This window comes from Salvelinus sp. IW2-2015, linkage group LG15 (genome assembly GCF_002910315.2).
Source record: "Salvelinus sp. IW2-2015 linkage group LG15, ASM291031v2, whole genome shotgun sequence".
Taxonomy (NCBI): domain Eukaryota; kingdom Metazoa; phylum Chordata; class Actinopteri; order Salmoniformes; family Salmonidae; genus Salvelinus; species Salvelinus sp. IW2-2015.
Genome location: NC_036855.1, coordinates 45,224,541 through 45,252,095, shown reverse-complemented (window position 1 = coordinate 45,252,095; position 27,555 = coordinate 45,224,541). Strand labels below are relative to the sequence as shown.

Below are 27,555 nucleotides of genomic sequence, written 5' to 3'. Positions count from 1 at the left end.
GGMCATGAGAAAATTAGTTTCGATCAGACTCCCTACTTAAAAAGGTGGAGAACAAGATACAAAGGAAAAATACTAGAGATTTGGCGCAAAAATAAGATTGCGTTATTGTCAAAATGTTATGATATATCGTCAAAAATAATATCCCGATATGTACTGTAACTGTATAGATTTTTYCCCCCATCATTATGGAGTGGGTGGAGTAGAAAGTGTTGCTGGGTGAGTCCCTCATAATATAACACCATGTATAGATTCTACAGACCCCGCTGAGTATTCCCAACACAATTTTTACATCGGCACACATAATACCAATATGTATTTCACACAGTGTAGTGCATTGTGGGCATTTATTGAACTTTGGAAATATGTTTGAAACCCCCCATTTAATGCAAATGTCACTTAAATWTGAACAAGTATAAACCATTGTTGATGTTTAGACGATCCTTTTTCATAAACAATATCATGAATAAATACAGGTTAATGAAACCTTTCTACTATTACGWCGGGGACTTTTATTTTTAACGTTTTCCAAAATTCCGTGAACGGAAGTACTTTTATAATGTTGCTGATGAAACGCTGGTCCAGTCTGGGACCTCAAAAACAGCTGGAATCTGGAACTGAGCCTAGAAAATAGTCGAAGACAAAACCTGGGCATTAGCTAACTGAGCTAAAAGGTATTGTAAACGAAAACAATTATTTTTTATAATATTATATATTAAGCTATATGAGATTGTGTTTGTTGAATACTTGTGTAGCTATCTGCATCCCTCTTTTTGATGACCTGATTCGTTTCCAACTGCTCGCTAGCTAACGTTAGCTAAAAGGCTAACCTGCTTGCCTTGAGATGCTGGGGTCGATTGTCATTCCACAGAATGGTGATACTTGCTCAATTAGCTAGCAGTCAGACCTTTTTTCCCCATGTCCAATTTTCACTGCCTATACTGCATGTTAATTAGCTTGCTAGTTAGACATTTAACGTGTGATGTAACTAACGTTAGCTAGCTATTTSTTTTCCAAATGCCAGCCATCAAGCTAGCTAGCTAACTAGGGACTCCATAAAAACACACCACTTCGCACGAAGATATTTTCTTAGCAGGTTCGGGAAATATTTTCGCATACTACAAGCTTCACTCCGTTGATCTACGTGGGTGGAGTGGGGTTTTTGTATTAGGAGACACCTTTTGGTAGTGTGCAACTGCAGCCTGCAATTCGGGGCGTTGCTGCATGTTCAGGAATGCCCCCCGTCGAGCATCCCATTGGTTCCTTCATGAACACCGCCCATCTAGCACCCCCATTTGTTCCTCAATGACTGCCAGGAGGCTAGGGCGACACCATGTCCTAGCTAGCTACCCTCCAAATACCAAAAATAAAAATGTATTTTAGACCGGTCTAAAGAAGCATGATATGAAGGAAATGTAGTCTATTTCAGAAGAACAGAATAGCTTACTCTGAGTTGTCCTTATGTTAGGTTCTGATCTGGCTTTGCCAAATAGCTGTGGGCTACTCTAGTTCATTTAGCAGACAAGATTTGCTTAGAATTCTGTGGCATTATTTTATAGTATGAAGAATGAGAAAAAAGCAGAAACCCAAACACTGCTCTTGATAGTATCACTGCTCTTTAATAAGCTTTACTTATCGTCAGAGCTTTCTAGAATACAATTGAAGGATACAATTGAACAAAGCTGAATAAAATAGAAAGGATATTTTCTCCAAACGATTTGAGGGAGTGCGCACATGCGGCTATTCTGTGTTGAGCGGTTAACCTCTCTAGGGTACATGAGACGGTAGCGTCCCACCTCTTCAACAGCCAGTGAAACTGCAGKGCACAAAATTCAAAACAACAGAAATCCCACAATTAAAATTCCTCAAACATACATGTATTTTACACCATTTTAAAGATACACTTGCTGTAAATCCAGCCACAGTGTCCGATTTCAAAAAGGCTTTACGACGAAAGCAAACCAAACGATTATGTTAGGTGAGTGCCTATTCACAGAATAACACAGCCATTTTTCCGGCCAAAGAGAGGAGTCACAAAAAGCAGAAATAGAGATAAAATGAATCACTAACCTTTGATTATCTTCATCAGATGACACTTATAGGACTTCATGTTACACAATACATGTATGTTTTGTTCGATAAAGTTCATATTTATATCCAAAAATCTGAGTTTACATTGGCGCCTTAMGTTCAGAAGTTCCAAAACATCCTTTGATTTTGCAGAGAGCCACGTCAATTTACATGAATACTCATAATAAACATTGCTAAAAGATACAACTGTTATGCATGGGATTTTAGATGCACTTCTCCTTAATGCAACCGCTGTGTCAGATTTCAAAAAAGCTTTACGGAGAAAGCAAACCATGCAATAATCTGAGTCGGCGCTCAGAGCCCAATCAAGACACAAAAATATCCGCCATATTGTGCAGTCAACATAAGTCAGAAATAACATTATAAACATTCACTTAACTTTGATGATCTTCATCAGAATGCACTCCCAGGAATCCCAGTTCCACAATAAATGTTTGTTTTGTTAGATAATGTCCATCATTTATGTCCAAAATCCTCCTTGTTGTTCTAGCGTTCAGTACACTTTACAAACTCACGACGCGCGGGCAAGTCCAGCGGAAAGTACGGACGTAAAGTTAAAAAAGTTATATTACAGTCCGTAAAAACATGACAAACGAAGTATTGAATCAATCTTTAGGATGTTTTTAACATAATTCTTCAATAATGTTCCAACCGGAGAATTCCTTTGTCTTCAGAAAAGCAAATGGAACGGGAGCTAACTCTCATGTGAAAGCGCATGGTCAGCTCGTGGCTGCTGGCAGACCTCTGACTCATTCCCCTCTCATTTGCCCCCACTTCACAGTAGATGCATCAGACAAGGTTCTAAAGACTGTTGACATCTAGTGGAAGCCTTAGGAAGTGCAACATTATCAATATCCCACTGTATCTTCAATAGGAGCTGAGTTGAAAATCCACCAACCTCAGATTTCCCCCTTCCTGGTTGGATTTTTTCTCAGGTTTTTGCCTGCCATATKAGTTCTGTTATACTCACAGACATCATTCAAACAGTTTTAGAAACTTCAGAGTGTTTTCTATCCAAATCTACTAATAATATGCATATTCTAGCTTTTATGGCTTTGTAGCAGGCCGTTTACTCTGGGCATGCTTTTCATCTGGACGTGAAAATACTGCCCCCTACCCCAAAGAAGTAAACAAAGAAATGGGTGTTGCTGTGTGCTTAATTTAGAGTTATTAATGTAACTTTAGTTGTTCTACAAATGTTGGGCTATATGTTTTGATGTTTAATACATTGTAAGGCTGCATGATGCGACTCTAATGATGATTTGAAAAAAGCTGCTTGAAAGGCATGAGCTCTTGTTTTTTGCGCAGGGTGTACACACTTCATCAGTCACTCATTCACAATTTGACAAACACTTGATAATGCCTAGAATGTCACGGCGGCATCTCCTTTATGTTGCCGTAATGCACCCTAAAAGAATCCATGCCTTTTGCAGCCAGTGGCCGTTGTGCCCTTCTCCCTGAGTGCTGCGTGCTCGGTAGCACCTCACTAACATGGCTCTCCATCATGTGATCGGATCTTTCTCACAGGCTACAAGTAAAGACAGACACATCGGGACGCAACTGCGGGCGCCCTTATACAATTCCGAGGTGCATATTGAAGATATTGGAAGAACTGTCCACATTTACTTTTCGTCAGCCAACAAGATGAGTAGACCTAACGAACAGCAAAAGCCCTAAACCATGTCAATCTATATCCCCCATAGTACAAAAGTCGACCTATTCTGTGTGAGAGGATTATTCCAAACATAGTCTGGGATAGTTGCGGGATACGATAGATCCTAAATTAATACAACCACTAGCATCAAAAAACATTAATTGCGCAATGTGGCTGACACAACAGATCAGAATGTTTAGCTTAAAATGTTGATAAACTATTAGGCTATCTCTTCACATAAGCTCAGCAATGCGCACATGGAAGTAGGCTATAAGCTCAAATGTTCCATTAGCGGGAAAACACCATTCTCAAAAGTGACCGCAAATGCAATTATGCATGTAATGCTTTTATTTAGGGATGCACCGGTATGACATTTTAGGCCGATACCGATATCCAATATTTTCCTTGCCAAAAATAACCAATACCGATATTAACATTTTTTGCGGACTTTTAAGCATTCTAGTACAGTTAAATAGTTGAAACACACACACTGACCAAAAAGTTATTTTGTTGGCATTTACGTATGTCCCCATCACCAGTAAAACATAATCAAAACGTATTTATTTTACTTACTTGCTGTGCTGTTTCGTTGTTCATTTGTTCAGATGTTTCATTCTCAACCAGGATTTTATCATACATGTCAAGCAGTGAAGTTTCAGCTCTGTCTGTCCGTGGCCTCTCTTCCTCGGTGCGCACTGTCACTGTGTCCGTTTCCATCTTGTCCAGCTGTGTATGTAACATTTCACGTAAATCCCGTTTCTTGTCTGCATCGAAGTAGCGTAGTCCTTGCACCTAGCATCGAGCATGGTGGCGACACAGTAAAGAGGCTCAGAGAGAATACCACCGAATCGCTTGTTCACAGCCTCGAGTACTTTTGTAAGTTTTAACCCCACGTCTGTGTCGGCAGTATTGTTGAGCAGGCGTTTCAATGCTATGAGAGGGTATCACGTCTGCTGCAGACGCAGTTGATTAGCTTATTTCTCGAGTCAGTTGTTCGAATGGCGCTAGGAGTGGGTTCATGTTTCAAACATGTTCTCAAATGCCATTGAAATGGCAGCAGTGATATGAGAACCAGCATATTCTTGAGCATGCAATACGGCTTTCCTCAGTACGAAATCCTCGTCGACCCACTGGTGCTGTCAGACTCAGCATGCTCATGGGGCTGACATCGCTGGTCCAAATGTCAGTCGTGACACCTTAGCAAGTAGCATAACGAATTCCATTATCTTGGCATTAATGGATTTCGCCTTTCGAGTTGTCTCAGAATTTTTCTTACTCTTTCAAATGACTGCTCAACTTGAACTTGTTTAGTTGTTGGAAGTGTGCGTATGTTTTTCTGCGTTTGTTTTGTGTAGCGCTGTATTTTTCGTGGCGCCATTACGTCATCTACTTACGTATGCACGTCAGCTATGACATCGGTTTTGCACATCAGCTTTAAGCTGGACATCGGGCCGATGTTGGCATTTTTAGCTAATATTGTCCGATTCCGATATGCTCACCAATTATATTGTGCATCCCTACTTTATGAAAGATCATTTTCCACCCCCATGCTAGTGACTAATGCTTAGAAATGATAATCCCAGATGTTGTGTATCGCTTTGAGCCAATCAGGTCGCAGTCTGTTGTTTACCCAAGGCTGAACGTAAGGCGCAACATCAGAAGGGCTATATAAATAAATTTGATTTGATTTGAGAAGGTAGCATTCCTACACATTAGCCACTCTAGCATGGTGGTGAAAATGGTGTTTCATAAAGAAAGTATGCATATTTTCCCAGTTTCTCTCTGCCTTCTCCCCATTTGAAAGCTAGTTAAGGAGGAATATGATGCCCCACTGGGGACGCGAGTGTATTACTGGGAATGCACATTGAGCCTAGGCTTCCCAGGCTTACCTAAAATATTATCCCAGTTTGATTTGCTGCTTGTGTATTCATTCATATATATCAGCTAAAAATAGAACGTTATCATGTTTTGGTCACAGAGTAAAAAAGCACATGGCTAGCTAGTTGTCTACAGTAGGTTCTACCATTTCGCAATATTCTATATTCACCTTTTTGGGTGGATTCTTGTTGTTTGGTTTACTGTTTGAACAGTCGCTGAGATTATATTTGGTTAGTAATGCAAAATAGGCTACTTTGATGACTAGCATATAGATCAGATCAAGGAACCAAGCGACAACACTGCCCCCCTCAGCTGCGGAAGGAAGGATATGGCGTGTCTCAATTTTCAGGTAGTAAGAGTATTTTGAATGCTGGAGCATATATTTTGTAACAAAAACCGACATTGCAACACTCTGTGTCTTCCGTCTGCGTAGAGCCTGTAGTAAGCGTGACCCTTTACTTGACCTCAGCCTAATTCTCCTAACATACTACGCAAATTCTATTAACCTGTTACGAAAAAGTCACTTTCGGTCATAGCTGTGTTGAAGTGGCATGTTTTAGGCTATTCCAGCTAGGGAATGGGACTTGGCGGTTATTACTAATTACCACAAAATCAAAATGGTCTATATTGTAAAAATTCATGAAAACAAACATATGATTTTTGGTCTTAATTTAAAGTTAGGGTTAGGCATACAGTTAACAGTGTGGTTAAGGTCAGGTTTAAGATCAGATTTTATGAAGCAAAATTTTTGAAATAGACAGGGTTTATGACTTTATGGCTGTGGTAACTAGTGACGACCAGACTTAGCCTAGCTAGCGTACTAGCCTGGGAAGCCGCTAGTGTGCGCTATACAGTGGGGCAAAAAAGTATTTAGTCAGCCACCAATTGTGCAAGTTCTCCCACTTAAAAAGATGAGAGAGGCCTGTAATTTTCATCATAGGTACACTTCAACTATGACAGACAAAATCAGAAAAAAAATCCAGAAAATCACATTGTAGGATTTTTAATGAATTTATTTGCAAATTATGGTGGAAAATAAGTATTTGGTCAATAACAAAAGTTTATCTCAATACTTTGTTATATACCCTTTGTTGGCAATGACAGAGATCAAATGTTTTCTGTAAGTCTTCACAATGGTTTTCACACACTGTTTGCTGGTATTTTGGCCCATTCCTCCATGCAGATCTCCTCTAGAGCAGTGATGTTTTGGGGCTGTTGCTGGGCAACACGGACTTTCAACTCCCTCCAAAGATTTCTATGGGGTTGAGATCTGGAGACTGGCTAGGCCACTCCAGGACCTTGAAATGCTTCTTACGAAGCCACTCCTTCGTGCCTGGGCGGTGTGTGGGATCATTGTCATGCTGAAAGACCCAGCCACGTTTCATCTTCAATGCCCTTGCTGATGGAAGGAGGTTTTCACTCAAAATCTCACGATACATGGCCCCATTCATTCTTTCCTTTACACGGATCAGTCGTCCTGGTCCCTTTGCAGAAAAAACACCCAAAGCATGATGTTTCACCCCCATGCTTCACAGTAGGTATGGTGTTCTTTGGATGCAACTCAGCATTCTTTGTCCCCCAAAACAGACGAGTTGAGTTTTTACCAAAAAGTTCTATTTTGGTTTCATCTGACCATATGACATTCTCCCAATCTTCTTCTGGATCATCCAAATGCTCTCTAGCAAACTTCAGACGGGCCTGGACATGTACTGGCTTAAGCAGGGGACACGTCTGGCACTGCAGGATTTGAGTCCCTGGCGGCGTAGTGTGTTACTGATGGTAGGCTTTGTTACTTTGGTCCCAGCTCTCTGCAGGTCATTCACTAGGTCCCCCCGTGTGGTTCTGGGATTTTTGCTCACCGTTCTTGTGATCATTTTGACCCCACGGGGTGAGATTCTGCGTGGAGCCCCAGATCGAGGGAGATTATCAGTGGTCTTGTATGTCTTCCATTTCCTAATAATTGCTCCCACAGTTGATTTCTTCTAACCAAGCTGTTTACCTATTGCAGATTCAGTCTCCCAGCCTGGTGCAGGTCTACAATTTTGTTTCTGGTGTCCTTTGACAGCTCTTTTGTCTTGGCCATAGTAGAGTTTGGAGTGTGACTGTTTGAGGTTGTGGACAGGTGTCTTTTATACTGATAACAAGTTCAAACAGGTGCCATTAATACAGGTAACGAGTGGAGGACAGAGGAGCCTCTTAAAGAAGAAGTTACAGGTCTGTGAGAGCCAGAAATCTTGCTTGTTTGTAGACCAAATACTTATTTCCACCATAATTTGCAATTAAATTTCATTAAAAAATCGTACAATGGTGGATTCTTCTCGATTTTGTTTTTCGTTTTGTCTGTCATAATTGAAGTGTACCTATGATGAAAATTACAGGCCTCTCATCTTTTTAAGTGGGAGAACTTGCACAATTGGTGGCTGACTAAATACTTTTTTGCCCCACTGTAGATAGTGGAGATCCATAGCGCCCATTAGCGGCTTCCCAGGCTATTAGCGGCTGGCCAGGCTATTATCTTGTTTTAAGATGGCGCTGAAGAACATGGCTGACGTTTTACATTCTCCCAACCAGTTGTGCTATTTTGTTMGTTTTTTTGTGTTTTGTGTAACTTATTTTTTTACTTATTGTGTACATAATGTTCCTGCTACCGTCTCTTATGACTGAAAAAAATAACTTCTGGACATCAGAACAGCAATTACTCACCGCGGACTGGAAGAAACTTTTTCCTTTAACGAGTCTGATGAGAAGGATATCCTGCTTTCACTGGAACAGGCCCAGATCCCCGCCTTTTGAGTGAAGAAAAGATGCAGGARAAGGGGTCGCAGATCGGGCATCCTTCTGAAAATCCGTAGGCGAGCAAGTAAACTCCCACTGCCATCTGTTCTTCTTGCTAACGTGCAGTCATTGGATAATAAAATTGATGACCGACGATTAAGATTATCCTATCAACAGGACATTAAAAACTGTAACATCTTATGTTTCACTGAGACGAGGCTGAAAGAAGATACGGACAATATAGAGCTAGCAGGATTTTCCATGCACCGGCAGAACAGAGAAGATGCTACGTCTGGGATGACGAGGGGTGGGGGGGTCTATTTGTCAATAACAGCTGGTGCGCGATGTCTAATATTACAGAACTCTCGAGGTATTGCTCGCCTGAGGTAGAGTACCTTAGTGTGGCCTAAAGCTTATCATATCTACCAAGAGAGTTCTCATCTATATTATTCGTAGCTGTCTATTTACCACCACAGAATGAAGCTGGCACTAAGATCGCTCTCAACCAAACTCTATAAGGTCATAAGCAAAGAAGAAAATGCTCACCCAGAAGCGGCGCTCTTAGTGGCCGGGGACTTTAATGCAGGCAAACTTAAATAGATTTTACCAAATTTTTACCAGCATGTCAAATGTGCAACCAGAGAAAGAAATCCTAGACCACCTTTACTCAACACACACAGAGATGCACACAAAGCTCTCCCCTGCCCTCAATTTGGCAAATCTTACCATAATTCTATCCTCCCAATTCCTGCTTACAAGGAAAAACTAAAGCAGGAAGTACCAGTGACGCGCTCAATACGGAAGTGGTCAGATGACGCGGATGCTACACTACAGGACTGTTTTGCTAGGACAGACTGGAATATGTTCCGGGATTCATCCAATGGCATTGAGGAGTACACCACCTCAGTCATCGGCTTCATCAATATGTGCATCGACAACGTCGTCCCCACAGTGGCTGTACGTACATATCCAAACCAGAAGCCATGGATTACAGGCAACATCCGCTTTAAACTAAAGGCTAGAGCTGCCGCTTTCAAGGAGTGGGAGATAATCCGGGCGCTAAGAAATCCCGCTATGCCCTCAGACGAACCATCAAACAAGCAAAGCGTCAATACAGGATTAAGATTGAATCCTACTACACCGGCTCTGACGCTCGTCGGATGTGGCAGGGCTTAAACTATTACGGACTACAAAGGGAAACCCAGACGCGAGCTGCCCAGTGACGTGAGCCTACCAGATGAGCTAAATGCCTTTTATACTCGCTTCAAGGCAAGCAACATTGAAGCATGCACGAGAGCACCAGCTTTTCTGGATTTCTGTGTGATAACGCTTTCCGTAGCCGATGTGAACTAAACCTTTTAAACAGGTCAACATTCACTAAGCCGCTGGGCCAGACGGATTACCAGGAGGTGTACTCAGAGCATGCACGGTCGCCAGAACAACAACCTCTCCCTCAATGTGATCAAGACTAAGGAGCTGGTCGTGGACTACAGGAAAAGGCGGGCCGAACAGGCCCCCATTAACATCAACGGGGCTGTAGTGGAGTGGGTCGAGCGTTTTCAAGTTCCTTGGTGTCCAAATCACCAATGAACTATCATGGTCCAAACATACCAAGACAGTCGTGAAGAGGGCACGACAAAACCTTTTCCCTCTCAGGAGACTAAAAAGATTTGGCATGGGTCCCCAGATCCTCAAAAGGTTCTACAGCTGCACCATCGAGAGCATCCTGACCGGTTGCATCACCGCCTGGTATGGCAACTGCACGGCATCTGAACGTAAGGCGCTTCAGAGGGTAGTGCGAACGGCCCAGTACATCACTGGGGCCAAGCTTCCTGCCATCCAGGGCCTATTTAATAGCCGGTGTCAGAGGAAAGCCCTTAAAATTGTCAGGGACTCCAGTCACTCAAGTCATAGACTGTTTTCTTTGCTACCGCACGGCAAGCGGTACAGGAGCGCCAAGTCTAGGACCAAGAGGCTCCTCAACAGCTTCTACCCCCAAGCCATAAGACAAAGCAGAAACATGTTTTTAGAAATATTTACACATTTATATAAAAAAAAACTGAAATATCACATAAGTATTCAGGGCCTTTACTCAGTACTTTGTTGAAACACCTTTGGCTGCAATTACAGCCTCGAGTCTTCTTGGGTATGACTCTACAAGCTTAGCACACCTGTATTTGGGGAATTTCTCTCATTCTTCTCTGCAGATCCTCTCCAGCTCTGTCAGGTTGGATGGGATCCGTCGCTGCACAGCTATTCTCAGGTCTCTCCAGAGATGTTCAAGTCCGGGTTCTGGCTGGGCCACTCAAGGACATTCAGAGACTTGTCCCAAATCCTTGTCCCAAAGGTCTTTGTCCTGTCCTGAGCGCTCTGGAGCAGGTTTTCATCAAGGATCTCTCTGTACATTGCTCTGTTCATCTTTCCCTCGATCCTGACTAGTCTCCCAGTCCCTGCCGCTGAAAAACATCCCCACAGCATGACGCTGCCACCTCCATGCTTCACCGTAGGGATGGTGCCAGGTTTCCTCCAGATGTCTCTTGGCATTCAGACCAAAGAGTTCAATCTGGATTTCATTTATCAGACCAGAGAATCTTGTTTCTCATGGTCAGAGATTCCTTTAGGTGCCTTTTGGCATACTCCTAGCGGGCTGTCATGCCTTTTACTGAAGAGTGGCTTCTGTCGGGCCACTCTACGATAAAGGCATGATTGGTGGAGTGCTGCACAGATGGTTGACCTTCTGGAAGTTTCTCCCATCTCCACAGAGGAATGCTGGAGTTCTGTCAGAGTCACCATGAGGTTCTTGGTTACCTCCCTGACCAAGGCCCTTCTCCCTCGATTGTTCAGTTTGGCCGGGCGGCCAGCTCTAGGAAGAGTCTTGGGGGTTCCAAACTTCTTCCATTTAAGAATGATGGAGGCTACGGTGTTCTTGGGGACCTTCAATGTTGCAGACATTTTTTGGTACCCTTCCCCAGATCTGTGCCTCGACACAATCCTGTCCTGGAGCTCTACGGACAATTCCTTCGAACCTCATGGCCTGGTTTTTGCTCTGTCATGCACTGTCAACTGCGGGACCTTATATAGACAGGTGTGTGCCTTTCCAAATCATGTCTAATTAATTGAATTGTAGCTTTAACTAGCTACTGACTTTAGAAAGCTTTTCAGTTTGCACATGATCTAGCCTATATTTTCATTTAAATTAATTTAGCTAATAGGCTAATCTTGTAGCGAATGAAAAGGCAGCCTATTATTTATAGATTTCCCGACAGCCAATGAACTGTAATCCTAGACCTACATTCTCAGATTATGCAGTTCCTGACACAATATTGGCAGCAATACAGTTTCCACCGGAAATGCTGTTTTTTGTTCTTCTCTCAATATCTGCATCCCAAGTTGCACCCTATTCCTGACCCTATGTAGTGCACTTCTTTTGAGCAGGGCCCATATGGTATCGCACTAAATAGGGAATAGGGTGCCATTTTGTGACTCGTGTAGCCTAAGTCAGTGAGGCTGCCTGAATCCAGTGTGTGGATTCAGGCACCATTGTTTTCAAGATTCAAGGCAATCATTTTCTGTAACACTGCTAGGGCTCGCCTCAACTAAAAAAAATCTTGGTTGACCGAAAGTCGTCCTTTTCTTTCGACCAATCGATTGGTCTAAATGTTTAAATGTATTTTTCCATATCTAGACAGATGCACCTTTATGTGTTTCTATAAAATCAACCACATATGCACTGAGGTTGTCTAATGCTTTACGCATTCATTTGATTAATTAAGACACGATGGAGCTCGATGGTTACGCTGTTAAAAAAAAAAAGACAGCGAGTGYCTGTGTGACTGGCTCACGTTGTCTTGCTCTCCTCCCTACTTCAGCGAAAAGGCACCACAGCACAGCAAGTGTTTATTTACGCTGTCCGTGCTGAAGCTGCAACATCATTTCAGCCATTTAGTTTCTTACTTATTTGTGACTGAGAAATTCTGTTACCATAATCCCTAATTTGTTTTGGGATTATTCTACAATGTAGATTATTCCCTCAACCCTTGCTCTCTTTGCGTGAAACATGTAAGCATCGCATGTATGTCACCAATAGGACCTGACCTATAGCCTTTCATGATCACATCAATAAATTGGTTATAACAACCTCAACACAGTAACACGTGACAGCAACATGGGTGATGAGGAAGTGAAAAATAAACTCGAAACAGGTGAATGTTTACTGGTTGCTCAGGAGGGAAAGGGGAAGTCAGATCTGTGGAAGACATTTAAYTTAGTTGTGGAAACTACTGGAGATCAAGAAAAAGGAGGGTATAGGAGCACGTGTTGCGTGAGTATTATGTGTGCCAAACAGCTGCTGTTAGATTACAATATTATTACTTTTTCTGACCATTTAGAAACGGTGTAAACAACACTAAATAAATAAGTTTACCAGAGTCTGTTCTAATGAGGAAAAAATTWATATATATAAAGCCTTTTATTTCAGCAGACTAAAAACAGTTGCATACATTCGTGGATTGTGGTTTATTTATTGTTTTGGCTAATTATTCAAAGCACCCTTTTTATTTAATTTTAAAACTAAAATGCTTCATTGCATTTCAAAATATGTATGTATCCTATACTGTTTGATGGCATGAACAAATAAATGATTGATTGATATTGATATATATATTGAACTATAGGCCAAAGTAAGACTGAACAGGATGCGCTCTTAATCCTACTGCTCGATGGTGGTTACACATGGCTACTATATATGCCTACTAATGACAACGACATTGCTTATTATTATAATGATCATAATAACAATAAGAAGGAGATCAAGAAAAAGGAGGATATAGGAGCAAGAGCTGTGTCCATTTGTACCGGTGTGCGTACTGGCGGCAGAGAAGTCAGGCGCAGGAGAGCGAAAACAGATTTACAACGGTGTCGTTTAATAAACATAAAAACCACCGTAAACATAACAATCAATGAATGGGTCAAACAAAACCCGGTATCCACCAGCATAACGTACACAAGCACTACAAGAAACAATTCCGGACAAGGACATGGGAGAAACAGAGGGTTAAATACACAACATGGAATTGAAACCAGGTGTGAGGGAAGACGAGACAAAACCAATGGAAAATGAAAGGTGGATCGGCGATGGCTAGAAGGCCGGTGACGTTGGCTGCCGAACGCCGCCCAAACCAGGAGAGGGACCGACGTCGGCGGAAGTCGTGACACCATTACAATATTTTTCCTGCTTGTTTGCAACAGTGTAAACAACACTAAATCAATTTGTAAGTAATACCAGTCTGTTCTAACAAAAATTGTAAAGCCTTTATTACAGCATAGCACAGATTAAAACAGCTGAATCTGGGGAATTGCTTTATCCAACATTTTTCCATTTGCATGAGGCTTGGTGCTCACGGAATCAGTAGGCTATTAAACAAACACTCAAACAGGCAACAGAAGCAAGATCTGTCTTATTTCTGTAGATATACAGTACCAGTCAAAAGTTTGGACACACCTACTCAATTATTTTTACTATTTTCTACAATGTAGAATAATAGTGAAGATATAAACTATGAAATAACACATATGGAATCATGTAGTAACTGAAAAAGTGTTAAACAAATCAAAATATGTTTGAGATTCTTCAAAGTAGCTACCCTTTGCCTTTGACAGCTTTGCACACTCTTGGTATTCTCTCAACCAGCTTCATGTGGTAGTCACCTGGAATGCATTTCAATTAACAGGTGTGCCTTGTTAAAAGGTAATTTGTGGAATTTCTTTCCTTAATGCGTTTGAGCCAATCAGTTGTGTTGTGACAAGGTAGGGGTGGTATACAGAAGACCAAGTCCATATTATGGCAAGAACAGCTCAAAGTTTGGATGTCTTCACTATTATTCTACAGTGTAGAAAATAGTCTAAATAAACAGTGGGTATGACCAAATTTTGACTGATACTGTAAATGGATGATTTATAAAGCCAGGCACATGCAGTATTGTATTGATTATAGGCCTAATTAAGTCAGGGTTTATTCTCTCAATTTTCTTAGACAATTAGGCTAAGGAAGGGCTGCTCCTCGTCTCTGCTGCCTCCGCTGCATTGTTCTCAATCCCAATATGCTAGTTAACTATGCTATTATGCATATAGCAACAAAGGGAAAGGCACCAATTCTACAGGACACTGAAGATTGTTTCAGAACTGCGGACAGCGACCGTATCCAAAATAATATTTGATTTATTAGTGTAGCACCATTATTTTTACATAATACAACTATATACAATTTCAGTATCACATGTCTTACAGTGATGGGCTCTGCCATCCCCGCGGCCTCTGCAATGGATTAGTCCATTGAGACAGGTGCGAATCAGACGGGTGTCTTGTGCACCATGAAAAAGTAATCATAATTGCGACTGCTTGACTAAAGAAATCTGTCGACCAACAGCCTATCGACCAATCAATCGACAAGTCAACTAAATGGGGTCAACCCTAAACACTGCACAGCTAATCACATTACGTTGAACATTCTAAGTGAGTCACCTAAAGGATTTAGCCTGTAGACGTTGATMAGCTTTGTAGGGTGACTTTTGGATCGAGACAGTTCAAACAGCCACTCCAGGTCATAGAAACTTGGTCATCACAGATTTGCAGGAAGTGGCCTATAGTCAATTATGTGTCCCAAATGGCATCCCATTTGGGCCCTGGTCAAAGTAGTGCACTCAATATGGAATAGGGTGCTATTTAAGACACAGTCCAGATCTATAAATCACAAAGTTGTCTTTACTTAGGCTATAAATGAATGTGGAATGCTAATATCAGGCTTTATCAAACAGGTTGCTTCTCACTAGGGTGTCAAGAATAATGCTGACTGAAGATGGATGCTCCTGAATACTTGGATTTGGATGAGATTGACTTCACTGATGATTCAGTGGTGAGTAAAAGTCCAAAACTCAGGTTGTTCTACAAGAAATAGTTACACACCATCTGGCTATGCTATGGGGCAGTTTCCTGGACACAGATTAAACCTAATCTCCATTGTTTGCTTTTTAGTCCAGGACTAGTCTTAATCTGTGTCGTCTGGGGAAATCACCTCTATATGAAGTACTTTCTAGGCTACATTTGGCTAAATTAATATTTCAATGTAATAAGCGCTTATAAACAAACATGTTGATGGTCTCTTCCCTGTAAAAGTATTCTGTGACATCCTTGAAGAACATTCCAGAGCTGTCCAGAAGAAACGATGGTCAGGGAGAAGAAAGACAAGGTGGGGCCTGTAGACTATTATTGTAAATGCATTCAAAAAAAAATTATGCCTTATTATTTTGTAGCACTACAGGTAGCCTAAATGGCAGATAGAAACGTTTTTGTTTTATTTTACCATCTTTAGCCCCAGCCATCAACTGGAGCCGTGGTGTGTCGTCACATAGTGGCGGTGGAATCAAGCCGACCGGCATCGCCGACGTCCACAGCAAATTCCGACCTGTGAAGAGGGTCTCGCCACTCAAACATCAACCGGAGACCTCTGACAACGAGAGTGACAACGAGGCCCAGGCTCACAATGGGGAAGGCAGCAGCAAAGAAGAAGCCTCAGACAAAACACCTGCAGCCTGCGAAGGCCAGGGTTTTAAAGCCAAGAGCCTGGGTACCGGAGGAGCTCTTTTTGGGGAGCTGGAGCACTACGACCTGGACATGGATGAGATACTGGACGTGCCTTACATTAAATCCAGCCAACATGTCTCTACTCTTCCCAGAGTTCCCCATGACAAAAGGACGGTGGGCGGCGGTGGCAACGCCAGTGACAGGTGCCACGGCGTTAAGACCTCAACACTTACCCAGCCTGAGAGCCTTGCGAGTGTCACCCAGTACTGTATGCTTTCGCCCGTCAAGTGGTCTGATATGAGGAAGTTGAAATCTCTGGACCCGGACAATCACCGGCCACCCACTGGGGGCTATGACCACTCCACACCAGGATCACTTAGCAGTTCCTCTGCCTCAGACATGGATAAACTTTTAGCCAACAGGGCCTACCCAGAGACACAGGCACACAAGACAGGGGCTGACACCCCTGGGAGCAGCCAGGCTATGATGTTCCCCCTCCAGGGCTGTGCTGGGTCTAGGCAGGACAGCAGTAAGACCTGGAATGGTACAAGACTGCACGGAGAGTGTGATGATGAGACCAAGAAATCCCAGAACATCATCAATATCATCCGAGAGGGGCAGATTTCTCTGTTGGTAAGTCAACAATATGGGGAAAAGCCATAACAATATAGTTGTAGGCTATATGAACAATACCATTTTGTATCAGCAACTCGCTGAGTGTTATTCCTGGTGTTCTCTGTCCACAGCCTCACCTGGCGGCTGATAACCTGGAGCTGATCCAGGACGAGGAGGGGAACAACCTGCTCCACATCTCTGCGTCCCAGGGCCACGCTGACTGCCTGCAGCATCTCACCTCCCTCATGGGAGAGGACTGCCTCAACGAGCGCAACAACCACCAGCTTACACCTGCTGGGCTCGGGGTGAAGGTGAGTGAGGGGTTAGAGGATGGGTGAGAGATTGGGTCAGGGCCTCTAGAAAACGTAACTTGTGGACATGGCGAATCAACCATGTCCAATCATGTCCACCTACCATGTCAACCAAGGCAGACGTCTAGGTTTCATTCTAAATGGCACCCTATGGGCCCTAGTCTAAAGTACTGCGCTATATAGTGAAAAGGGTGCCATTTGGAACGAATGCCTACTAGAGTTGGTTGTTAGTTAAGACCTTGATATTCCTGTGGGGAAAGATGACACCATGTGCAAGTCTGGGTTTTGGATACTTATCTGTATTTTTCACATTTACCCTCTTTCATTCCTTGTCTTCAATGAAAGAGCATCAGGACAGTGTCTATATCAAACTGATCTACAGAATAACATGTGCGTGTTTGCATGTGTTTGTGTGCGTGCAGAACGGCCATTTGGAGTGTGTGCGCTGGATGGTGAGTGAGACGGAGGCCATCGCCGAGCTGAGCTGTAGCCGAGAGCACCCCAGTCTCATCCACTACGCAGCCCGCTACGGACAGGTGAGGGAGACGCACACCGTTTTATAACCGTATCATTGGGGAAATCATAAACGGTCACCTTTATTCGACAAGTACATTTACATGTACCAGGAACCGAAAATACATACCGAATCGAGACAAAAGAACCTACACATAATCTACATACAGTATATACAACATAGATACAGTAAAAACAAAACAATTACACATAAGAGATATATATATATATACAACGTTAATACTGCAATATCTAACTTTTTGGGCAACCTGACCAATTCACATAGAAATGTGGGTTATAGATCTGTCATTCTTATTGAAAGCAAGTCTAAGAAGTGGTAGATCTGTTCTATGTGCACTATTTCAGTGCTTCATGTGCTTAAGTTTAGTTTTTGAGTCTTACTTTCGGGTTTTGTACACCAGTTGAAAATGCAATATTTTTGGTTATGGAAAAGTTATTTCACAGTTGTTTAGATGAGACAATGATTCTCTACACTATACTTGCTTGTTTTGTAAAATGTACACAGAAATTAGGCTATTAAGTTAACTATTAGAATTTTAGCAACCAGGAAATGGCGGAGCGATTTCTGCGTAGTGCATCTTTTAAGTGTGGAAATATATACAGTATATTGCAGTGTGGTCACCACTGCAGCATTTCTGTCACCGCAATATCTATCCACACTTAATATTGATATATCCACACTTAATATATGGTATGACTTTTGAATCCCATTTTCTTTCATCTTTTTTTGTATATATTTTGTCCTTTTGGATGTTCATGATCTCTCTTTTAGGAAAAGGTTCTGCTGTGGCTGCTCCAATTCATGCAAGAGCAAGCCATTTCTCTGGACGAAGTGGACCAGTACGGAAACAGTGCAGTGCATGTAGCTGCTCAGTACGGCCATCTCACTTGCATTCAGGTATGTGGTCCTCTGTGGCTGTTGGTAAAGCATGGCGCCTTCGAACAAGGTATGGTAGTAGGTGCTAGGCGCACCGGTTTATGTCAAGAACTGAAATGCTGCTGGGCTTTTCACACTCAACTGTTTGCCATGTGCTTCAAGAATGTTCTTTTTGAAGATATAGATATATATACATACTGAACAAAAATATAAACGCAACGTGCAACAATTTCAAAGATTTTACTGAGTAAGAAATAAGTCCACTAGGCCATAGTCTATGGATTTCACATGACTGGGCAGGGTAGCGCAGCCATTGGTGGGCCTGGGAGGGCATAGGCCAGGAGATGCTAAATATATTTATGTTAATTAATGGTCAATTACCGTGAGACCGGAAGTTATTTGCTTGACAATCACCGGCTGATAAAATTTTGTGACTGCCGCTATGTCGTTATTAAAGATTGAAAAAAGCAAGGGGCCTAAACCGCTACCCTGGGGAATTCCTGATTCTACCTGGATTATGTTTGAGAGGCTTCCATTAAAAAACATCCTCTGTGTTCTGTTAGTCAAGTAACTCTTTATCCACATTATAGCAGGGGGTGTAAAGCAATAACACATATGTTTTTCCAGCAGCAGAATGATCGATAATGTCAACAACATGTCAACACCTCTAACAAGACAGCACCCACAATCATTTTATCAATTTCTCTCAGCCAATCATCAGTCATTTGTGTTAGTGCTGTGCTTGAGTGTCCTTCCCTAGAAGTGTGCTGAAAGTCTGTTGTCAATTTGTGTACTGTGAAATAGCATTGTATCTGGTCAAACACAATTTTTTCCAGAAGTTTACTAAGGGTTGGTAACATGCTGATTTGTCAGCTATTTGAGCCAGTAAAGGGGRCTTTACTATTTATTCTTGGGTAGCGGAATGACTTTAGCTTCCCTCCAGGCCTGAGGGAACACACTTTCTAGTAGGCTTAAATTGAAGATGTGGCAATTAGGAGTGGAAATATCATCTGCTATGATCCTCAGTAATTTTCCATCCAGATTGTCAGACACCAGTGGTTTGTCATTGTTGATAGACAACAATACTTTTTTCACCTCTTCCACACTGACTTTACGGAATTCAAAAATACAATTCTTGTCTTTCATAATTTGGTCCGATATACCTGGATGTGTAGTGGTCAGCATTTGTTGCGGGTATGTCATCCCCAAGTTTGCTTATCTTGCCAATGGAAAAAGTAATTAAAGTAGTTGGCAATATCAATGGGCTTTGTGACGAATGAGCCATCTGATTCAATGAATGATGGCGCCGATTTGGCTTTTTTATTTTTATTTAAGGTGCCCCAAAKCTTTTTACTATAATGTTTTTATATAATTTTTCTTTGTTTTATAMGTTTATTTTTATTTACTTTAGTCACATGATTTCTTAATTTGCAGTACATTTGCCAACCATACTTATTTGCCATAGTTTTGCCTCATCCCTCTCAACCATACAATTTTTAAATTCCTCTTTGATTCAAGAGGATCTAACAGTTTTTACAGTCATGTTATTACTGGGTGCATACTTAGTAACTGGAATAAGCAATTTCGTAAATGTGTCAAGTGCAGCGTCTGGTTGCTCCTGGCTTTCTTAATCAACAGCAGGAAACAAATCAGGAGTAATATATCCGGCCCGCCTCCTCATTCTAATGTGCCCTTGTCTATAAAAGAGAGGATCTGGACTTTAGACTGTGCTTTTACAAAATAGAATGAGGATGCGGGCCGGATATACTACTCATGATTAGTGTCCTGCTGTTGATTCAGCAAGCCAGACGTATCAAAAGTACTGTCGGTGACCACATTAACTATGTTTCAGAGAGACAAGCTGGGCCTAGGAAACATTGAAAACACTGTTTTACTTTGTTTCTGCACTTCTATGTACGTTAGAGAATACAGATTTCATTTGCATGTTTTGTTGTTAAACWAAGTTGTTTTAGAGGAAGAATACTGGACGATAAGGACATTTGTAAATTTACTTTTTGGATGTTTGCCCATCCGTTTGCACAAAATGCTTTCTGTACCAATTTCTTGAACATCTATTCATTATTTTGGTAAGGCTTCAAAGCTGAACTGAACTGACAAAGCAGCATGTCTTTCTTTCCTCAGACCCTGGTGGAGTACGGCTCCAATGTCACCGTGCAGAACCAGGGTGGCGAGAGGCCTTCCCAGAGCGCCGAGCGGCAGGGCCACACCACCTGCGCCCGCTACCTGGTGGTGGTGGAGACGTGCATGTCGCTGGCCTCCCAGGTGGTCAAGCTCACCAAGCAGCTCAACGAGTGAGTGGGAGGTTCCTGTCTGACTCTTTTGATCTATCCCAAAAAGCATCCTATTGCATACATATAGTGCACTACTTTTGACCAGAGGCCTATGGGTCCTGGTCAAAAGTAGTTCCCTATGTAGGGAGCAGGGTGTTATTCTGGATGCGGCCTTTAACTCACCTCAGATTACTTGTGTTGTCTGAAAGTACTCCCTGTTCCCTATATAGTACTATTAGCAGAGTTTTGGATTTGAGTCACATGACTTGGACTCGAGTCTCAAATTTGATGACTTGAGACTCAACTTAATAGAAAATAAAATAACTTAATACTTGATTTGGACTCTCAAGACTTGAGACTGATGACTTGAAATTATCCGGACAGGTTTTGTAACATTTTGTCACTCATTGTGGCACAGAGTCTCCGTGGATCACTCTCCATGCAGCCAGAGACAGTAGCCACAGCATCGCCTTAGCAAAAAAGGCAACAGATTGGCTAGTGAAATGCACACTCGACCCTCAACACAGGTCGGGTGAGCTAGTGAACAGATTGCTGATTTGCTGTACAGATGCAGCGCAAACATGAAATGGTAGTGAGAGAGGATTGCCATAATAACTAAATATGCAGCTCCCCCAAAAATTGGTGATCAAGAATATTAACTGCAGGCAGCCTATTGGTTAAGAACGTTGGGCCAATAACAGAAAGGTTGTTGGTTCGAGTCCTCGAGCTGACTAGGTGAAAAATCTGTCTGCCCTTGAGCAAGGCACTTAACCCAAATTGCTCCTGTAAGTCACTCTGGATAAGTGCATCTGTTAAGTAATTAAAATGTAAATGAACGTTCACCAGCAATGGGGCATCAAGGAACAATTAATAGCATAGAATTACTGGTCTTTTGGTATGTCAAAATTGCTTGAAATTTATAGTTTACTTATGAATCTTGCATTTGGAATTTGATGTTAAAATTCATTATTAGTGTGGCGCAATTCTCGCCAGTGTAGAGAGCTTTGTTTCCTTGTCGAAATGGTTGCTGTTGCTTTCACATGTTTTAAATGCATACGTGGTAAATCTACATTTCATCTAATCCGACAATAATTGCTAGCGTTGCATCATTCCATGCCCGTACTGTTTATTGCAACACTTTGACTTTTCTGTTTGATACGATACATTTTAATTGACCATTTCTTACACTCTGAGGCGGCGCGAGGTTTATTGTTCACATGAGCGCTTGTGAGACTCATGTGGTGGAAGTTCTGTTTATTTAATTCAATGTATCGTTTCCTTTGCTCATATTTCCCTGTTTATGTCGGAGTTCCGTGTGTCTGTGTCCTATGTCTCTGTCATTCTGCTTGCGCCCACCTCAGTGCACATTCTAGGCTTGTGGACTGTGCGCCGCCACACATTGGAGTCAGTACGTTGCACGAGAGAAAATTATTGTTCCAWGTATGAATGTTGATGAAATATTATTAATAATCAATAAGTCTGATGAAGACGTATGTACCATTGTTACAACACTTGTGACTCGAATAATAGTGACTTGGTCTCACCTCTGGCTATCAGTGCACTTCGTCTCTGGTCAGAAGTAGTGCACTACATGGGGAATAGGGTGCCATTTGGGATGCACATAAACCTAGTCTTTACACCAATGTGGATTAAAAATAAATAATAATTTCTTTAAAAGGGTGTAATAACCGCAGTATTTCAGAAAATGTAAATTTTTAGCATGCAAACTTCTTCTATACAGCGTTTTGGAAATGGAGATGCACTGAGGATTTTCTGGAGGTTCATTTTAATGAATCGATGTTTTAAAAATGAAGATTTCCATAGCTGGTTAATTTACCTTGCCTGCATGTCAGTGTTATCATTATATATTGTTCCAAAAAATTTCAGACAAGCAACAAAGACGACTGCTCTACAGAATCAAGTTCAGCTACACCTGGATCCCTCAAAACCAGAGGGAACTTTGCCACGATCGCCCAGGTCTGATCTTCCACCACATACTGTACTGTACACCATTCACCGTCTACACATTGATTACAAGCACGTACATGTAAATTAAATATACCCAAATCAGTAATTTCTGTCTTTTTGATGATCAGCTCCCATGTCCCGTCTGTGGAGGCGTGGCCTGAGATGACCCTGACCGCAGAGGGGACCCCCGGGGATGGCCACTGGATCCTGAGGCAGAGGAGCGTCGACTCAGACACCGTCCTGCGCCAACTGCTGGGTAAAGACATCTCAGACAAGGTGTGCACCAAGGAGAAGCTGTCCCTGGAGTTCCAGGAGGGCTCCAGAGCGGGGCCTCCTAGTCTGAACGGGGCCAACCCTGGGCCCCTGCGCAGGATGGGGGTGGTGGAAAGACGGGAGCTGAAGTTGGCCAGACTCAAGCAGATCATGCAGCGCTCTCTCAGTGAGTCCGACTCGGACACCTACCCCCCTGAAGAGGCCAAACATGGGCCACCCCCAGGGGTGCGCCTAGAGAGACCCAGCCACCTGCCCATCGCAGAGAGCGAGGAGCCTGTCGGCAGCCTGCATCTGGGCATGAAGAAACACACCTCGACCACCGAGCACAAGTCAGCTTTCACCCTCAGCACCTCCAAGTCTATGGATGGATACCCCTCGCCCACATCGGACAAAAGCGAGCTTGACGCTGACGGGAAACCGGAGGCCGGTGGAGATTTCCCCGACTACAACAATGGACAAAAGACCACGACGAGCCCCAAAAGTGCACTCAAATCGCCTACCTCTCGAAGGAAGACCTCCCAGAACCTGAAACTGAGGGTGACCTTTGATGAGCAGGTGGTTCACAAGACGGGGCCACCAGAGAGTGAGCCGCCCAAGGGTGCCCACAGTAAAGAAGGAGCCGGAGGTAGGACTCCCACAGGGTCCGAGACGGTGAAGCGCCCGTTCGGGACATTCCGCTCCCTAATGGAATCGCTGAGTGGAAATCAGAACAGCAACAATAATAATGTCCAAACGTCTCCCTCTGTCAAACAGTCAAGCTGTGTTGTGTCCCAGGGCTCGCCTGGCAGGAAAACTGAGGTTAAAACCAGTCCATGTGGGCACTCCAAGGGCAAGAGCAAAGCTAGTGCTGTTTAGGGGCCTTGTTTTTTTTGGGTTAAAGGACCAAAAAAAAACATTGTACTTTCTCTCACAGTATTTGATCATCTTGACAATATTTTAGTAACTGAAGTGTCCTCTGAAGTATCCAATACAATTGTATTTGAGTATGTATACTTATGCACACACAGTTATACCATTGGTAATACAATCTGTGGTTTTTCTCATGCACTTAATGTGCACTAGCACAAAGCATATACACTGAATAAAAATATAAACGCAACATGCAACAATTTCAAAGATTTTACTGAGTTACTGTTCTTATAAGGAAATCACTCAATTGAAATGAATTCATTAGGCACTAATCTGTGAATTTCACATAACTGGGAATAGAGATATGCATCTGTTGGTCACAGATACCTTTTTTTTTTTTTTTTTTTAGGTAGGGGGCGTGGATCACAAAACCAGTCCGTATCTGGTTTAACCACAATTTGCCTCATGCAGTGTGACATTTCCTTCACATAGAGTTGATCAGACAGTTGATTGTAGCCTGTGGAATGTTATCCCACTCCTCTTCATTGGCTGTGCGAAGTTGCTGGAAATGGAACATGCTGTCGATCCAGAGCATCCGAAACATGCTCAATGGGTGACATGTCTGGTGAGTATGCAGGCCATGGAAGAACTGGGACAGCTTCCAGGAATTGTGTACAGATCCTTGCGACATGGGGCTGTTCATTATCATGCTGAAACATGAGGTGATGGCAGTGGATGAATGGCACGACAATGGGCCTCAGAATCTCGTCACGGTATCTGCATTCAAATTGCCATCGATAAAATGCAGTTGTGTTCATTGTCCGTATCTTATGCCTGCCCRTATAATAACCCCATCACAACCATGGTGCACTATTCACAACGTTGACATCAGCAAACCGCTCGCACACACAACACCATGCACGCTGTCTGCCATCTGCCCGGTACAGCTGAAACCGGGATTCATCTGTGAAAAGCACACATCTCCAGCGTGCCAGTGGCCATCGAAGTTGAGCATTTGCCCACTGAAGTCGGTTACGACACCAAACTGCAGTTCGGTCAAGTCCCTGGTGAGGATGAGCATGCAGATGAGCTTCCCTGATATGGTTTCTGACAGTTAGTGCTGAAACTCTTTAGTTGTGGTCTCCTGAGTGGCGCAGTGGTCTAAGGCACTGCATCTCAGTGCTAGAGGCGTCACTACAGACCCTGTTTCAATTCCAGGCTGTATCAAAACTGGCCGTGATTGGGAGTCCCATAGGGCGGCGCACAATTGTCCCAGCGCCGTTCTGGTTAGGGTTTGGCCAGGGTAGGTCGTCATTGTAAATATGAATTTGTTCTTAACTGACTTGCCTAGTTAAGTAATGGTTAAATAAAAAACACTGTTTCATCTGCTGCTGGGGTGGCTGGTCTCAGATGATCCCACAGGTGAAGAAGCCGAATGTGAAGGTTCTTGGCTGGCATGGTTACACATGGTCTGTGTTTGTGAGGCCGGTTGGGCGTACTGACAAATTCTCTAGAAGGACGTCGGAGGCGCCTTATGGTAAAGAAATGAACAGTAAATTAGTGGACATTCCTGCAGTCAGCATGCCAATTGTACGCTCCCTCAGAACTTGAAACATCTGTGTTGTGTGACAACTGCACATTTTAGAGTGGCCTTTTATCCCCAGCACAAGGTGCACCTGTGTAATGATCATGCTGTTTAATCAGCTTCTTGATATGCCTCCCCTGTAAAGTAGATGGATTATMTTGGCAAAGGAGAAATGCTCACTAACAAGGATGTAAACAAATTTGTACAAATTATTATTATTTTTTAAATCTTTTTGTGCATATGGAACATTTCTGGGATCTTTTATTTCAGCTCATGAAACATGGGACCAACACTTCATGTTGCGTTTATATTTTAGTTCAGTGTATTTGAAACCACTGTATATATTTAAATCTTCCTTCACATCACTTCTAGTCATTCGTAGTTTCATTATCTATGCAGTGGTTGGTTATTGCCAATATTTGAGTTCCTGTCTGTATCAGTGACATGTATTGATGAGAGGTTTGAATGCAGTGATTTAATATAACCACACTTTGAGAATGAGGACACGTGTCCTTTTCTAATTATGATAGCATTGTTAGGGCTCTGGTGGAATATAAATGGTTGATCATGTTTTTTGTTTTTATCTTTGGTGTAACACACATTTGACAAAATGTCAAACAATGAATTTGATACTTCCCTCAGTACAAATGCAATAGTTGCTCTAGTCTATGTGCGGTGTTAAACATAAAGTGTATTTTACATTTTGTAAAAGAGTTGTTAGGTTTTGTATGCACAAAGACGGAATTAACCAAATGTTGATGATGCTTTGCGCCCGCCCTCCCACTAGTTACGACAAACTCAGARCTGAAATAAACCATTACTTGTCTCCTGTTTGTCTGTATGATTCTGTGGATTCAAAACAAGTCTGAAATTGTTACGGTTTGAAACATTACCTGGGTCGTTCTCAGATGTAAGTCCAAATGCAGTCATGAGTCAGTATTGGCTCACCACAATCCATAATCAAGATAAAATGCCATCATGATGAGGTAATACAGTTATTACACATGTAATATAAGTTGTGTCCTTCGAAGTGATGTGGCCATTGACCAAGTATTCAATTCAAGGAACTTTATTTTCCTGTGCAGGGAATGTCTTGTGTGGAGTGGTTCATAAAACAAAAATACAGTACATACAAATAATCAGAACAGGAAATAAAGGAGTCCATTAAATTGAGCCCATTCAATCATTTCTTAGCAAGTGTAGTTAAAGATGACTACTCTACACGTTAAGGAGCCTGACAGAGGTTGGCAAAAAAATACATGCAACACATTGGGTCTATGCTGTTTTTCAAAACCAATTCAACCAATAGATAGGGTGTATGTCATTGGTTCATTCTATTGAGATAGATCATTGAGACTGATGGGTTTAAATAAGATCATATATTTTTCATGGGGTGACACTTAAGACAATCTTTCAATATGGTTTGTTCAGACATCAAAATGTATGTTAAAAACAAGAATAATGTCAGCTTGTTGTTATAGCCACTATACATGTTGTGGCTTCATGCTATCAGAAACACATTACTGTAATGTTATACATAACAATATTTTGGTATTTTGCAGGAAATCAACCTATATTTATTACATGTAAGTATCCCAAAGGAATCTAATGGATCTTCACTAATTGTAGTTTTTAAWCTTAGTCCACAATATGAAACATTTTCCATAGGTACACAATTAGCCAAACAATAATTCACAGATGGGAGTAGTGTCAATTGAATACATTCATAAAATGCATCGGTTTGGGAATCGGTTGAGAGACATTTTCATTTTATACCACAGGAGCAGATCGCAGTTCATGTTCCAAAAAACAAGCAATTTTTGGGTGAAGTTAAACTGACAAATTAGACCTCATTTATTGGACAACAGTTTGAGTCAATATCCCAGGGAGCCATTCCACACCTTTGAAGACCCAGGGAGTTTAATTGGGTGATGGTGTGAGAGGAAACGTTTAAGCATGGGGCGCCAGGCCTAGTGTGCAACATGAAAATGGAGGAGACAAGCACTTGATTTGACAAGGGGAGTCATATATAGATTTTTGTGTCCATTGTTTTGGCTTATTTGTGTGTGCTTTACTCAGTCAATCAAATATAATTGACACCACTGGGCTCTGTTGTTTCTGGGATGACAGCAGTAAATGCCAGTGGAAAAAAACGCTAGGAGGAAACTTCTCCCTGTGAAGGATGGGAAAAGGTTTCTGCCTGGCCTGTGACAATCTTTCACCCGTCAACAGTATTAATTGATGTAATGGCAGAGATGATGGATACTAATAAATGCAAC

The 27,555-nt window shown here is 42.2% G+C and overlaps 1 protein-coding gene across 3 annotated transcripts; it reads left to right on the top strand.

The window, feature by feature from the left end:
* The first annotated feature begins 577 nt into the window (after positions 1–577).
* sncaip (synuclein, alpha interacting protein) lies at positions 578–26,102 on the top strand. Of its 3 annotated transcripts, none has more exons than XM_024002251.2 (10): positions 578–671; positions 15,223–15,305; positions 15,566–15,638; positions 15,762–16,606; positions 16,720–16,899; positions 17,322–17,435; positions 18,206–18,331; positions 20,453–20,622; positions 22,489–22,578; positions 22,698–26,102. In XM_024002251.2, the coding sequence occupies exons 2-10, from the start codon at positions 15,249–15,251 to the stop codon at positions 23,695–23,697; spliced, it is 2,655 nt and encodes an 884-aa protein (XP_023858019.1). In that variant the 5' UTR covers positions 578–671; positions 15,223–15,248; the 3' UTR covers positions 23,698–26,102. The 3 variants fall into 3 exon arrangements, with proteins under 3 accessions (XP_023858019.1, XP_023858020.1, XP_023858018.1); XM_024002252.2 differs by having other exon boundaries at positions 15,208–15,305; positions 15,587–15,638; XM_024002250.2 differs by having other exon boundaries at positions 15,208–15,305.
* Positions 26,103–27,555: the final 1,453 nt, after the last annotated feature.